The 15,872-nt window shown below is 37.8% G+C and overlaps 3 protein-coding genes across 3 annotated transcripts; 2 read left to right on the top strand and 1 right to left on the bottom strand.

Annotated features, from left to right (window-relative positions):
• Positions 1-2,421: 2,421 nt before the first annotated feature.
• LOC137721080 (late embryogenesis abundant protein At1g64065-like) lies at positions 2,422-2,988 on the top strand. Its single transcript, XM_068460201.1, has one exon. The coding sequence runs from the start codon at positions 2,422-2,424 to the stop codon at positions 2,986-2,988; it is 567 nt and encodes a 188-aa protein (XP_068316302.1).
• Positions 2,989-8,357: 5,369 nt separating this feature from the next.
• On the top strand, positions 8,358-9,005 carry LOC137721079 (late embryogenesis abundant protein At1g64065-like). The gene has a single exon (XM_068460200.1). The coding sequence runs from the start codon at positions 8,358-8,360 to the stop codon at positions 9,003-9,005; it is 648 nt and encodes a 215-aa protein (XP_068316301.1).
• A 5,146-nt stretch (positions 9,006-14,151) lies between these two features.
• On the bottom strand, positions 14,152-15,872 carry LOC137720874 (membrane-associated kinase regulator 5). Its single transcript, XM_068459985.1, has 3 exons — positions 14,844-15,872; positions 14,688-14,750; positions 14,152-14,604 (listed from the first exon to the last, which is right to left on the bottom strand). Exons 1-3 carry the CDS (start codon positions 15,736-15,738, stop codon positions 14,516-14,518), a joined length of 1,047 nt encoding a protein of 348 aa, XP_068316086.1. The 5' UTR covers positions 15,739-15,872; the 3' UTR covers positions 14,152-14,515.

The raw sequence follows: 15,872 nt of genomic DNA, 5'->3' as shown, positions 1-15,872 counted from the left end.
TATGACCATCCTACATAATTTATGCTTTACTTCGTAATATTAACATTCAACAATAATCTTAAAAAAATATCGGAAAATGATGAATGATATTCTTCATAATTGAAAAGATCAATCACGTCTTTCTCTGTATTTGCAAAAATCAATCTACATTTATTCACACATTTTGGATCTCAAGGAACAAGGAGCCTATGATGGTATATAATAATATTGTTACATTGTTTCCCAGATAATTTATATCAAGAAGCTTTGGATGGAATCGAATATTACTTTCATGGTGGGGACCAATTCGCCGCCGTGGAAGACCAGCCACCCAAAGGCCAATTAAGTTAAATCATCACACTGTGGTAACAATAAACAATGACTGAAAATAACAACTAGGGTTTGGTATTATATGTTATGATAGTATTTGATATACGCATCCTTGGTGCGCCTGGAAATTAAGTCCTTGTTCGAAATATTCTGATATAGTTGTTTAATCCTTCAGTTAGCTAGCATGGCCAGGGTGATACCTCTACTATATATACACTACAAGTTCCCTGAATTAAATATTTTCCAGTTGACGATTTGATGGATTTTGGTTCAAAAGAGAACTGAGCTGTTTTGCATCGTTGGATGAATATAATAATCCATCCTAGAATTATTTTCATATATCTGTAACTGGCAAGAGAGTTTATATCAAACATGAGTTTAATCATGATATAAATTGAGTTTTAACTTTAATCACCCAGTTCATCCTAAATTTTGTATTACTTTTATCTGTTTAGGTCATAAATAAAAATAAGGCATATGTTATGGGACCAATTAGTTTTATTTACGCAAAGTTGCATGACTCCGGCCCACCAACTTTGAAGCCTAATTAAGGATCATATCCTAGGACTAGGACAACCACCTCACTCCACTCTAACCCGTCTGAGGGTTCGAACAGGTTCCTCCTTGATGCGCTTCTGCCATGCAGACTGTCAAATCTAGGAATATGTTGCCTACTTAAATGTCGATGCACACTTCACCCTACACACTGATGTCGCCACATCAATCGTGCGAAACTCCACTAGACATAACACTTACCAGGAATTACTGTCATTATCCGCCAATAAATGATCTATCCCGGCTCCAGCTCAGCAATAAGATCGATGTCCTTCTCTACTGTATAAATAGAACCAGAGGTCTTCAAGCTTAGGGCCTTTGTTAAAATCAATCTCTATGATTATACAAAACCTTGAGTAATTCTTCAGTCAATCCAACTGCTTTTTAGCAAACTCTTAGCTCTTCAGCTACAATCTCATAACTTTCTTTCGATGCAAACACTGATTGGACCCCTGAGATCTTAAATTTTTATAGCTCTCCCAGCCCGTGTTATGATTCAGTTTACTCGCACCTTTCACAAGCACTTAAAACACAAACAATGTCTGTTGACAGCCGCTAACAGTGACACGCCTATTCTCTCTTTCTCTCGAGCCATCCTGTGGCAACAAAGTCGAAAGCAACACTTAGAGCAAATACGCGTTAAACCCAGTCTAGATCTCCGTCCATGTTTTGACACCAACATCATCATAATCATTACGTGATTGTTTTTAGAGTCGAATACAAATAGAGCTTCCAAAGTATTCTTAAGATCCTAGCTGCATGTATATATGTATATATATGAATCTCTTTGTTTTCCCAGTATCACGGGAAGCTTGTCACCCCCTCAAACTGCGAATATTTTAAACTTGAGCGACGCAACTTCGTCCTAGTATTACATGCCTTCTGCGTGAAATATTCCATATCACAATATGTGACATTTCAAACTCATCTCTCTGACTCTCTACCTCACTCTGAGCTCAACACACCCTGTCATTCGACTTAGTCGCCCAATAGGAATTAGGTTAGGTAATTACTATACACTTTTTCACTCACAAGTCACACCATACCTCCTATATAAAACCTTAGTTCTGAGTTGTGAACTAAACAATTTTCTATAGTTATCTCATAATTTATATTTATTTTTCAATATACCATAATTAAAATCATCATGACTCATCTACTTTATTTATTTATTTTATTGTTATTAAAAACATAAATAAAAAAAATACTCATTTCTTATAAGTAATTATTATATACCGAGTTTCAAACATTCGAAGCTTGTATAAATTTGTCTTACAAAAGTTTAGTTTATTCCAAATAACGTCTAAACATTTTTAGAACAAATTCAAATAAAAAAACCCGTTAGGGCGAACTCAGCTGGAAAAGGGATTATGTAAGGCCCGTCCAACATCCAAAATATGGAAATATAGCAAAAAAACCCTACAAGGTCCACAGCCCTATTATAAATACACTTTCCTTCTTGCACCAAATTTACAACACCTTCAAACCAAACCAACAACAAAAAGAAAGCCTCTACTACCCAATCTCAGTCCAAACCAGATCCAGAATCATTACAACATGACCGGAACCGACGATTCGCACCGAAAGCGAAACAGGTGCTTGCTTTACATAGCCGCCGGGATCATAGTCCAAACCGTCATCATAGTCCTCTTTGTGGTTTTCGTCCTACGAGTCAAAACTCCCAAAGTCCGTTTAGACTCGGTTGCAGTCGACACACTCGTGGTAAACTCCAGCACCTCCTCTCCTTCCTTCAACGTTCAAATCAACGCCGTCGTCGCGGTCAAAAACAACAACTTTGGACACTACAAGTTCGAGAGCAGCAATGCAACTTTCTCGTACGAAGGCACCGAAGTCGGCGAGGGAACCATAGACAAGGAAAAGGCTAAGGCTAAGAAAACAAGGAGGATTAATGTTGTAGTCTCGTTGAGTTCGAACAAGGTTTCGAGCCACTCTCGGTTGAGTAGCGATCTGACTTCTGGGAATTTGACTTTCACAGCGTACGCTAAGTTGGATGGGAAGGTTCATCTGTTGAACATTATCAAGAAGAAGAAGTCTGCTGACATGAACTGCACCGTAAATCTTGATACTAAGGCCAAATTGGTCCACGTCTTGACTTGCAAGTGATCAAATTATTAAGTCGTTGATTATTTTTTTTCTTCTTCTTCTCTTTTTATTGGGTTTTCTTGGGAATTATTTTTCGTTTCATTTTTATGGGTTTGAAGTTTGGTAGTTGTTGAATATTAATTTGTATTCTTAGTTTTTCATATGGAGGGAAATATTATAAGTATGTTGAAGGCTGTGCGAGTTTTCATCTTTTGCATATTCTTTGTACAATATTGGTTTAAATTTTTGAGATCTCTACACTATTTGCTTGCAACGAATTATTCATTAACTTTTCGAACAAAAAAAGAAAAGAATTATTCCATTAACTAACTTCAAATTTGTTCAATTAAAAATTAGGGCAACTGTATCTGCATTTCTATTCTCCCTGCGTTTTTTAACTACTTTTTAACTTTTAGGTCTCAAGCAAATTTGTGGTCTCACCATTAAACTCAAAATTGAATCATTTATCTTGGTGTTTAAATAAATTTAATGTAGATAATACACAAATTTTCAAGTGGATGAGATCGGCTGAGTGGTCTTCGTTGGAGATGGGATTGCGTGTGTTTATAGATTGAACCATATTCAAGCTAAGGGAAATGGTTGAATTTTCCAATGATGTGAACGGAAGAAAATATTCTCACTTATATGCCTACCTGGCACATTGACCTCTTTTTCTTAACTTCGTTATGAGGATTTTTGCCTTTACTTCATTTTCCTTCACCTTAAAGCATTCAAGCATTCGGACGCATTCTCGAAGGCTTATGTATGGTAAATGATTACCGCAACGACGGAAAACAATAACATTTGTGCACTATGGTGTGAGCTCAACCCTCACTTATCTCATTCCCGCTAACATTTAACAATTTAACCAATGACACAATCATTTTATCAAAAAAAATTTATATATTTATATATATGAATAAAAAGAAATAGCAAGTTGGAGCTTGAAATTGATTGGATGACGTTGACAGTAACGAGAGCATGAATTATTTAGGTTTGTGCCTGCCAGCTTGAATTCAACCAGCCAAATGAAATGAAAATCATGTTAACCACATTAGCATGTAATGTCGGGCTGATGGCCCACTGGTAGTGATTGCCTACGAATATTGTCGCATCTGCATATATCATGATCATATTTAAGAAGGAGATGATGACTTTTCTATTCAAATTTCGGTTGAAGAAAATAATTAGGGTAAAAAGTTGCGTGAATTTGATAAAGTACTGTATTTACTGTGTGTACTTTTGATAACCGAACAAACCTGGATTTCTTGGCTGTTTATAAAAAAGCACTGATCTAATTTTGCAGGCCTGTATACTTACGTTGAGTGGATATAGATTTCAGTCTACTATTGTAATGTTATGTAAAGAAAGAAATTTACATATAACATTGCGCTATTGGGTCGCATAAATAAAATAATTGAGAAATTGATCATATTTTAAAGTTTTTTAATTAAAATAGTCCATGAGATTGGCATAACTCCTTATTTTGATCTCTAATAATAAAAATTGATATAAATAGTCCATGAGTTTATCCACTGTAAATCATTTTGGTCATTCATTGAAAAAACTGTCAATATCCTCATTAAGTGGAGAGGTTAGTTTGACAAAAATACCCTTAAATAGGTGATCACGGGTCGTTCATGTGACAATTTAACAAGCATATTGACAAATTTTTCTCAGAATGATCAAAATGATTTGTAGTAGACAAACTCAATGACCTCTTTTACAATTATCATTATCAGGGACTAAAGTGAGAAATTATGTCAATCTCAGACTATTTTAACTAAAAATCCTAATTTTAACCGTAAAAGGCATTCATATTATAAAAGTACCCACAAAAATAGGAAGGCTTATTTGGAGCGGAATAAAAGGATAAAGCCCTTATGTAGCCTGATTATCTGCCTTACCAGCTTTAGATGAAGAGGAAAATTCGACAGTATTCGATTGACATATATTTCTCAATTAGATTGAGAAGGAGATGATTTGTGATCAATTTCAGCTGAAAAAAGTAGATGATCTATGCCAGACCTTGCTTGCCCATCACCGCAAGCATCTTCTTAAAGCTCTTGCTTCATCAACACAAAGGGAGGAGTCAAGTTGATAGAGCAATTGACACACCCCGACCGAGATCGGAGCGTGCTGGCCGTCACACAAAGGTGACGTAGCCATGTGCACGTGCGGAAGCTAATAAGTAGTAATATAAAAGTACGAATAATTAAAAACTAGCATACAAGTACTAAAATGAGTGCTAGTTAGTGCGATACAAATTCAGAGCAGGTCTATAGCAGTCCAAATAAAACGACAACAATAGTACGCCCGAAGGCGACCCTACGATGTGGAGTGTCTGTCAGAACGCCGAAAAGCTCACAAGGGAAACCACCGCAACGGCTAAGCAACTAGAACCTGGAGGGGCGCAAAACAAAAGCGTGAGTGGGCAAAAACAATTCTTTCTAAAACCATTTACAAAATACTTTCTAACCCCTCGCCGTAAAACCTGTATACTTCCCAGAAAATAAACATATATACGTATGTGTAAACATGCAAAACATGCTCAAGGGTATACCAATCATGCTCAAGATATGCCATGCCACAATCTCAAAGTGATATGCAAGTGCCCAGGTATAACCATATCAATATCATGTAATCTGGCAGCCGGAGTCACCTAACGTGACCTGTACGGCTGCATCTAGAGCTCAAATCTCATCTCAATATCTAAACCTGCCCACGAGTCGGAACCACCTAAAGTGGTCTGTACGACAAGCCTGGGTGTAACATATATATACGCTCTAGTGCTACGATCACGTGAAGGCTGTGCGAATAATCGCGGGTCACCTACGAGTCGGAACCACCTATTGTGGTCTGTACGACAGGCCTATGCACCTAGCTTGGATCCAAGCTGAGCGTATGGTGCGGGAGGTGAACAACACGTGAAGGACTGTGCCCTACTCTGGGCGGGAGCACTAACACCGGGGGTGCAGGTTATGAGCTCTCTAAGCATCTTTAACCACTAATTAATGCAATCGTTAATTAACGCTTACCTGGCACTTACCTATGCCTCCACAGCACCCACATATAAATATGTATATGCATGCCACTACTAATAAATGTGATGATGCATAAACGATAATAATAATATGCATGGCATAAGGCAAATGACCCTTTTTAAATCAATTTCTGGGAATATAAATGTATATAGGTATGTACGGAAAACAAAAGCCCACTCACTGGTATGTAGAAGGGTCGTAGCCCCCCTGCCTCGCGTGTGCACGCTCGTCCTCTGGGTACGTGTCACCTAAATGCGAAACAACTATAAAAACGTTAACTTTAAAGCACATAACCCGTTTCTCGTAATAACTTCTCATACATTGCTCAAAATGGACAAATGAATATACCCACGTGCTCTACACAACCTCAGGGTCACGACCATATTTTTAGAAAAATTTTTGGACCCCGCACGCGCCCCCACGCGCCAGCACAGGCACGGACCTACGCGCCCCCCACGCGCGGCCACGTGCCAGGCACACTGACGGTGTCAACAGACGCCGTCAGGAATATTCCGTTAAACTGACGGAATATTCCGTCAAACCTAACCGGATTCCGTCACTGCCGTTAGGAATATTCCGTCAAACTTGACGGAATATTCCCCTTTCTTCTCCGGCCTACCCTCGCCGGACTCCGGTCGCCGGAAACTGGGAAAAACTTTAAACTAACTATTCTCCTTCGTTTCTCAACCGTTTTCTATGATTCTTGGACCAAAAGAAAGCCCTAAACTAGTAGAATCACGTTGGACCACTTTTAAAGGCTAAAAGTTACGCGATCATACCTGTCTCAAAACTCAAAAACCGGCCAACTTCGAACTAGGCCTTCCCGACGTCCAAATTCGTCCAACGAGCTACTCCGACGCTCCTTAGGACCTCACCAACACACCTACAAGCTTCAAATGTCCAAAAACTAAGTAAATTAATGTTGCATGAACAGTGCTCAAAACGGACCTCGCGATATCGACGTGAAAACGTCGAAGTTCTTACCTGAAAATGCTATGGTCGTGCTCCCCCTGTCCTCACGAGTTGAATGGTGTCCTTGGTTTCCTCGATCCGTGATGGTTTGGGTGGTTTTGGTGTTTGTCCGTACGTATGGTGATAACGGGAAGGAAGAGAGAGACACGGGGGAGAGAGACAGAGGGAGGGGAAGAGTGACTGTGTGTGTGAGTGTGTGTGTGTGTGGTCCAACACATGCCACACCACACAAAACAACCCACAACGTGACAAAAACAACCTAAGGGCAAAAAGGTAATTTCACACGTGCGTTTAATAATCCCGGGACGGGATGTCACAGCAATCATATCTGGGACCCTAACCTTTCCCACGGCTTCAATTTGATTGCTTGAATTGGATTTAAATTCCAACCTGTTCGCTCTAACAGAAAATTACAAACAGAGAAAAGAATATGCACTAATGGATTGATTGTCTATAGAAACTTTTCTAAATACTAAGAATACAAATCATGTGGTTTACCATCCACGCATTATATTTTAAGTGAAAAATAACACCTAATGATTTTATAACTATTTTTATTCTAAATATATTCCAAGTCTCTACATTTAACATCAGGGCACGTACCCGCATTTAACAAAATCATGACCAATTTGATTGATCTAGTGGCACTGACACTGTGATACATATAACAGTGCGTATAAAGATGAAAATACGACGTTGAACTTGACCATTTAAGAACACGACATGTTTCAATACCATGATCTTTTCAACGCGTCACAGTTGAATTGATCATATCTAATTAGCCGCCTTTGGGATATTTCTTATAGAGCTTGTGTATGTCACTCACTTTTTCTCTTATAAATATCGTTGAACTTTCCTTCTGTTGAAAGACTCGAAGCATACTTTTCCTACTTCCAGAACCGGTAATTTACAAGTCAAACGCTCTATTAAGCTACCTAATTAGGAGAAATAATAATTACAGTAAAATAAGAAATAATATTACGTTAACTTTTTGGCCACCATCATGCAAAATATTTTGATTAATTAGCTTGAGGTCGATCTGCGATGTCATTAGGCTGCTGACATTCTCTTACGATTATAATTTATATGCTTATTAATAAAATAAAATTTGATTTTGTAAGTGGTGGATTGTGTTAGTTGACATAACCTTCTTCAATTCAATAGTTTACCTTAAAGTAGAAATATCATTCGTAAAATAGTATGAGCCTCCATCCGCGTTTGTGACAAGAAAGAGGAACTTTTCTGATCCCATTTGCAAAATAAGTGCTCTTAATCCTCCTATCACATATCTATAAATACTTGCTTATCAAAACCACCACCATTATCAATCTTCCACTCACCAATCGAAAGAAATATACAAACTGAGAAAATACAATGGCAGCTGAGAAAGAAGCAACATCTCCCCCGGCACCCCCAGCAAACGGCTACACTCGGAGCGACCAAGAATCCGCCGTCGCAGCAGACCCCGCCGAGCTGAAAAGAAACAAGCGCATGAGGTGCCTACTATACGTTGTTGTCTTTGCTGTGTTTCAAGTTGTAGTTATCACAGTCTTTGCACTCACCGTCATGAAAATAAAAACCCCTAAGTACCGAGTTCGATCAGCCTCACTCAGTGAGTTCGAAGTTGGCAGTGTAACGAGCCCTTCATTTAACCTTGTAATGGATGTTCAGTTTGGTGTGAAGAACACCAACTTTGGACACTTCAAGTACGAGGATGGAATTGTTGAGTTCGATTACAGGGGAACAAAAATTGGGCAGACTGATGTGTACGAGGCCCGTGCCAGGGCTCGATCGACTAAAAAGGTGGACGCCTCTCTGTACTTAAGTTCGAATGAGTTGAAGGGTAATTCTCAATTAGCGAGTGATATTAGCTCGGGGATTATTCCGGTTACGTCCACTTCTAGATTGGAGGGGAAGATACATTTGATGAAGGTGATCAAGAAGAAGAGGTCTGCTCAGATGAATTGCACCATGGAAATCGTTCTTGCTACGCAGTCGGTGCAAAATATTGTCTGCAAGTGATACTTCATACGTATACTGTTTAATTCATTTTTCATTTTTAGATTGTTTTGTGAGATATGAGACATTTTGCAGCTATACAATGTAGTCCGTTATTAATTTTCCTATCTAATATTATTTGTTTGTGATTAGTGATTTGAAAGTGGTTTGAAGTGTTAATAATATTGAATTGAATTGCACATTGTTATGATTGATGGTTTCAAAATCTTATAGCTTGTCATTAACCATTATGATTAGCCTTTTTAGTTAAAATGATCTCTACAATTGACATAACTACTTATTTTGGTCCCTGACATGTAAAATCGATAGAAATGATCCATGAGTTTATCTATCACCTCATTTTATCATTTTGTGAAAAGTTTCCATTAAATTGAAAGTATTTTTGTCAATTCAACCCCTTCACTTTCGTGAAAAAAAATCCTCAGTTTAACAGATGATTTTATGGAATGATCAAAATAATTGATGGTGGACAAACTGAATAACCACTTCTATTGATTTTAAATCTCAAATACCAAAATAAGGAGTTATATCAATCTCAAAAATTATTTTGGTTAAAAAAAACTTTCTGATTATGCCCTTGTTTAAATTTTGGTTTGAAGTAGACCCAGGAAGTAGCCCAAATAAAAGATTTCGGCCTAATTATACCCCTCCACTGGGCTGTAATGATTTTTACGGACCTTTCGAAAAACATAGAAAAATGATTGTCCGGGCCTTAACAGTTTGGGTTGTCAGGTACATAACTCGCCGTTATTTTCATTCTCGACTTCAAGTGTTAATGGTTGTTGGGGTAAATTCTGAGTAATCCAGCTTTATATTTAATAGAAAATAGTTTTTTTTTTTTTTTTTAATTCAATCTTGACCATTCATTTTTAATAAAACTTTGCTTGTGCTTAGCTTGTTTATTGGAAGGAGTTATTATTCTTTCTGCAAATCACAATTTGATACGTACAAACGGTCTAACGTATGAGCCGGTACTTTGACATTGTGGATAGTGTTAACATATTGTTTAAACAGGACATGGATCCTCTCCGGATCCATTGGTCCTAATCCATCAAGTCACATCATTCGGACCATTGAAATTTAATCCAACAGCTATAAACGGGGGCTTACTTTAAAAGTTATAATAACTTTAACCGTTAGATCAAATTTTAATGGTCCGGATGATGTGACTTGATGGATTAGGACCAATGGATCCGGAGAGAATCCATGTCCGTTTAAAACGTTCCAGAAAGCTTGGCCGATGATTGAGACAGATCCAATGAACTGCAGCAAAAGAAATCTAATTCGAATCCTAATGTTTCCTAAGAATGTTGTTTTACCCTAAAAGAAAGCTAAAGTTGGAAAATGAGCTCACGTGACATGATCATGGACACGGATGCTAATGACCTAACGCAATAGTTTGTCGTGTTCATCATTTTTGTATCATATCTATTATCTTAACGGTTCGTTCGTACTAAATTCGTTATCTTAACTGGTTTTTAACTGGCGAGCCGATAACGATCCGATTTATTAGTAGGTCGTGTCAGGTTAATGGGTCATGCAAGAAGTTATCATGTATAATGTCTAGATCTAGCAAACAATATCTTATCTGGTTCTTAACGAGTAACCCGATAACGACTTGACTTGTTAACGGGTGATTTAATAACGACCTGACTCGTCAATAGGTTGACACGAAATTAGTTATTTTTATGTCGCTGTGTGTCAGGTTAACGAATTGTACAAGAAATTACCAAAAAGTAATAGATACTAATATTGTCCCAGAAGTTTATATATTATCACCAGACTCGATATCCGTGGAGGAAACACAGCAAATCCAATTGTCCTCGGTTGAAAATATGGTGTCGGGTGTGTGTTTGTGTGGTGTTTCTTGGTGCATTGCATTCATCTGCATATATATAATTTATCACATTTCTTATATGAAACACTTCAACTGAATCACGTCTTTCTGCTGCTCCAACTTTGTGCAAATGCAGTGAACAGTAGCATTTGCCTCGATTTATCAACTCTTTTTTTGTCCTAATTTAGGCACTTAGGAGTTAGGAGTTAATATATTGTTTAAAAATATGAAGCCCACCTAAAATGCTAACCATAATATACCATCCCTACAATCTTGTCTCGGAGAATTTGGAATACTTGTGCTTGTAAGAGTACCAAGAAACACAATCTAAAAATCGATTTTGTGGTGTTTTGTATTGTGTTCACATTACGTCGAGCATTTGTCAACCATAATTCAATAAATTTATAAGAATTGTGTGTGTAGTTTGCACGTAGGTACATGGCACTTACTATTGCGAATAAGTGCAAAATCATCTTTAATGGAGTATGCAAATGAATAGTCAAATCTATTTGATGAGTCACGTAGGCAAAAACATGCTCCAATGACGTAGTCAATTGGGTAGGCAAAATTTGCCTAGACCCAATTATAGGCAGATGAGGCCTTGTCACTATTTTATGTGGAGAAAGGAAAAAAAAAAAAAGACACATCAACCTTTATAGTACAATTTGGCCTATTTTCTTTGCCTAAACCATTAGAAATGCACTTACAAAACCATCTGTACTCAAGGCTGTCTCTAAAATTTTGGAGGCATTGTGTGAAATTTATAAAATGATCCCTCCTTAAAATAATTTTTTAAAAGGATAGGATAATGTATTAACGCTACTTTATATCATGTCGAAAAAAAGAAGAACTTTAGGATTTATCCTCCCTTGCATATGCATATTCATTTAGTGGAACGAATTGGGTGAGTTGAAGACAACTCAACATAGTTACTTTTGGTCTAATTGAAACTGGTATTAGAAAGTAGGGTACCTCTAAAGGACTACATGAAACTGAGGGACGTGAAGATGGTAGTGTCTCAAATCTACAACAATTTCTCATTTCTTTTATTACATGATATCGCATGGTTGGTATGGAACACTGACAACTTCATGTTCTCGTTTCATGTAAGTCAGTATCACCAACTTGTGACTAGATAATGGTCTCAACTGTGAAGTTGAAACCTATTGGTGCCCGAGATATGTGGTTTCCTCTTTATTTTTTGTCATATTTTCTTCTTTGGCATGTCTGCAATGTGGTTCACCGTGATTGCATTCGTGTCTCAAATGGAATTTTGGGGCCACAAATTTTGGTGTCTTTCTTGGCATTTCTTGCTCATCATAATTATGTGTTTGAACTGCAGTGCAAGTGCATGCCTTGCTCCTTTCGATTTACTGATATGATTTTTATATAAATTTGAGGGTTTGATATAATTTGGATCATGAATTCTAATATTAAATTCTATAGTCCTCAGTTTTAGACTCAAAATCTGGACGTTGAGAAGCTCTTAGAGTTAGCTGAAGTGGGACAAAGAGAGGGGTAATATGTTAGGATTATGAGAGGTTTAGAGTTTGACTTCTCTTTATATAACCGCGACAGGTAAAACTACTAGTAGAGCTTAGGAAAGAAGAAAAAATTTCGGGTTTGTTATAATTTCGATCATGAATTCTAATAATAAATTATGTAGTCCTCAATTTTAGACTCAAAATCTACACGTAGAGAAGCTCTTAGAGCTAGCTGAAGTGGTGCAGAGAGCGGGATATTACGTAAGGATTATAGGAGGTTTAGAGTTCGACTCCTTTCAATATAACTGGGACAGATAAAACTACAGGCAGAACTTAAGAAGAATACAGTAAAATGCATGTAAAACTTCGGAAAGTGATGGAAGAATTTGTAATTAAAAAAGACGATCCCAAATTAACAAGACTCTTCGTTTTGCGAGAGTCGGAAATTAACTGTCAATTATACACAGTTTACTCCTACTTTACAAAAGGACTATTTTTCACGACTTGAATTCTTAATTTTTTAATTGCAAAAAATTAACTTTTTTTATCGCGCCAAAGGTCTCTCTCCCCTCTTGCTGCTGCAACAATCAGTCAAAAGTTGAATTGAATCTCTCCTCTCCATCCAACCCAGCTACCATACCCAGATGGGATGGGTGGCCAGAGAGACTGGGGGAGAGAGTGTCAGCATCTGCCACCTTCTGAACGCTTTTCTTTTGTTCGCTTTGAAACGAAATCAGATTTTAATAAAAGCCAAATAAAATGCTTCTTTTGCAATTCAAAAGCACTTTATATTTATAAAAAGAAAAAATGCTGTAGGAATCGAATTAACCAAATTTTCCCCAGGTTGGTTGTGATCATAAATCTTCATTTCTTTTTTTTTTTTTTTTTTGAAGAACTAAATCTTCATTTCTTTGGCTCTCGTATTTCATTGCTTCTAAACTTTCGAACGTGAGACAATTAATTCACACCCTTCACATGCTCATACACTCTTGTTTCTTAAACTTTTAGCTTTTTTTAGTGACGTGTAGCATATGAGGCTGCTAAGCTTCCTTAGTTTGTTTCATAAAGAAAGTCAAGATTTCATCCAATACAATTTACTTATTAGCCTCATTTCATAACTTACACATGTGCGACAATTCTTTACATCATTTTGGACCCATTAATATCGAGATTTTATGAATGACAGAAACAAATCGAACGTCCGTTCAATAGCCAGACTATTACAGGCAACAACCAAAATTAACTTCCAACTACTAGTTTTTATGAGGAATTAAAAAACAAGCATCTGATTCCATCCAATACAACTTACTTACAGATCTCATTTCATAACTTACACACGTACAACAATTCTTTACGTATCACTTTGGACCCATTAATATCGAGACTTTATGAATGACATAGCAACAAAACGAACGTCCGTTCAATAGCCAGACTATTACAGGCAACAACCAAAATTAACTTCCAACCGCCAGTTTTTATGAGGAATTAAAAAACAAGCATCTAATTTTTCTTAAAAGAAAAAAAAAAAAAAAATCAAGCATCTGATTCCATCCCGTCAATTTCTCCTGGTAAGTGAAATCCCCAGACAAAAGGGAAGGGATCTCTCCGAATCCCTTCCCCCCAAGCCTTATGATCCACAAATTCAGATATTTAAAATTTTATCCATCGATTACAAATAAAAAATTTCATTAAAAATTATAATAATTTTCCCTGTTAATTAAATTTCAAAAATTAGATGAAAGGTATCGATCCCTTTCCAAAACTAAAAAACCAAATGATGCCAACTTGTCGAGTCAAATCAAAATCTCAGAGAACCCAGAAAATAATGTCACACATCTTTCAGATTAAACACATTTTCTCTCATCAAACATTCATTTCAAAAGCAACATGATGCTGTTTCAGAGCAGAAACCCTAAACCAAAAAAGATCCCCAAAATCTCAGATTTCTTTTTGTTTTTCTTCAGTTTTTTCATCATGACACCACTTTACAAGGCAACAACAGGTGAACCCCATATGCTGTGCTCACCGGTCATCATAGCTAAAACCCTAGAAGCTAAAATACCAAAAACAACCCTAACCCAACCTTATATTTTCCTTTTCATTTCTTCCGTTGTTTTTACGGAAGCAGAGAGAACAGAGCGATAAGGTTCCTCTGTTTTCCCGCGTTTTATCGATTAAAATCCAACAAAGGTTCAGATTTCGGCACCGTACCCATCCTCGATCGAGTTTCTTGCTGATTTGTCGTGGGATTCACTTGCAAACCGTGACAACAGAGAACAATCTGCAAAATACGTTCAAATTTCTGTAAATTTTTAAATTTTGAAATTTCACTTGATTTGTTCAACAAAACAAAGTGATTTCCACCTGTAGAATATGATTTCGTAGAGGAGGAATCACTGGTTGATCGCGACAACGAAGACAAGGAATCTGAAACCAAATTAAACAGTCGAAATTAATTAATGAACATCATTAATTTTAGTAAAATACGAATGAAATTTTGAAACCTTTAAAACTCTGTACCTCTAGAGTTGAACGATCTCTTGCAATGCAGAATGGCGCTCTGAATCCCATCGTTGTGCAGCAGCAAGGAATCGTCCCTCCGTTGCACCGGCGGCGCCACCATCGCCGTGGCCGACTTGCTTTTCCCCAAGTTCTTAGAGACAACTCTAAATCCCGCCGGAAAGTTCCCCTGTTTGTCCTTTTTGGGCGAACACATAGAGAATATCGGCATCGCGGGCGACGCCGTCGGTGAGTCTACAGAAGGTTTCACCTTCTCAGTAGAGCTCCTGGAAACCTTCGAGTACAGAGGTTTGATCAGATTAAGGTACTTCTGCAAAACATCCTTGCAAAATCTCTCTGTTTTCTGGTTTTCCATCCTCGGATTCTGCAATCCGATTCCGCTTCTTCTGGAGCTGTTTTCACGGGTGAGCTTGGTTGGGTTTTGAGCCTCTTCTCCGGCGAGCTGTTTCGCAATTACTACTTTAGTTTTCTGCTTGTGGGACTCCATCGAAACCTCGGGCTCTGCTTTTTCCCCCGTTTTTTTCTCTATTTTCTGTCTGGGTTTTTTGAGCATTAAAGCTCCGAACTTTGGGGCGGATTTAAGGAGAGCGATGGGGGACTGAGGAGGCTTGGAAACTGGCTCGATCGGGAGAATTTTTCTTTTGGAAATCGGGTCGGAAGTGGACAGAGAAAGGGTTGGTTTGCCGGCTGTTTTGTCCGAGGTGTTTGATTTTGGTTTGGATTCGAAGATGTTGTTTGCCTGTGGGGTTTGGATGAGGTCGAAACTTAATTCCAAATCGAAGAAAGAATCTTCTTCTTCTTCTTCGACGTCGTTTTCTTTAGCGACGGAGGAGTTTGGAGGTGTGGCGGTGGAGGCATTGGGTTTCCAGAACTTGAGGAAGTACAGAGTTTCCATGGCTATGGAGGGGAGAGAGAGGGAGAGGTCAAGAGACCGGTAGGGTTTCGAGGGGTTTTATACGAGGAAGGAGTGAGTGACAGGGAGAGGAGGGTAACGTGAAGAAATGAGTGAAATAAAGAGGAGCATTATTT

The sequence above is a fragment of the Pyrus communis genome, chromosome 16 (genome assembly GCF_963583255.1).
Source record: "Pyrus communis chromosome 16, drPyrComm1.1, whole genome shotgun sequence".
NCBI lineage: Eukaryota > Viridiplantae > Streptophyta > Magnoliopsida > Rosales > Rosaceae > Pyrus > Pyrus communis.
Note: the sequence above shows the minus strand (reverse complement) of the source record. Positions and strands in the feature narration are given on the sequence as shown.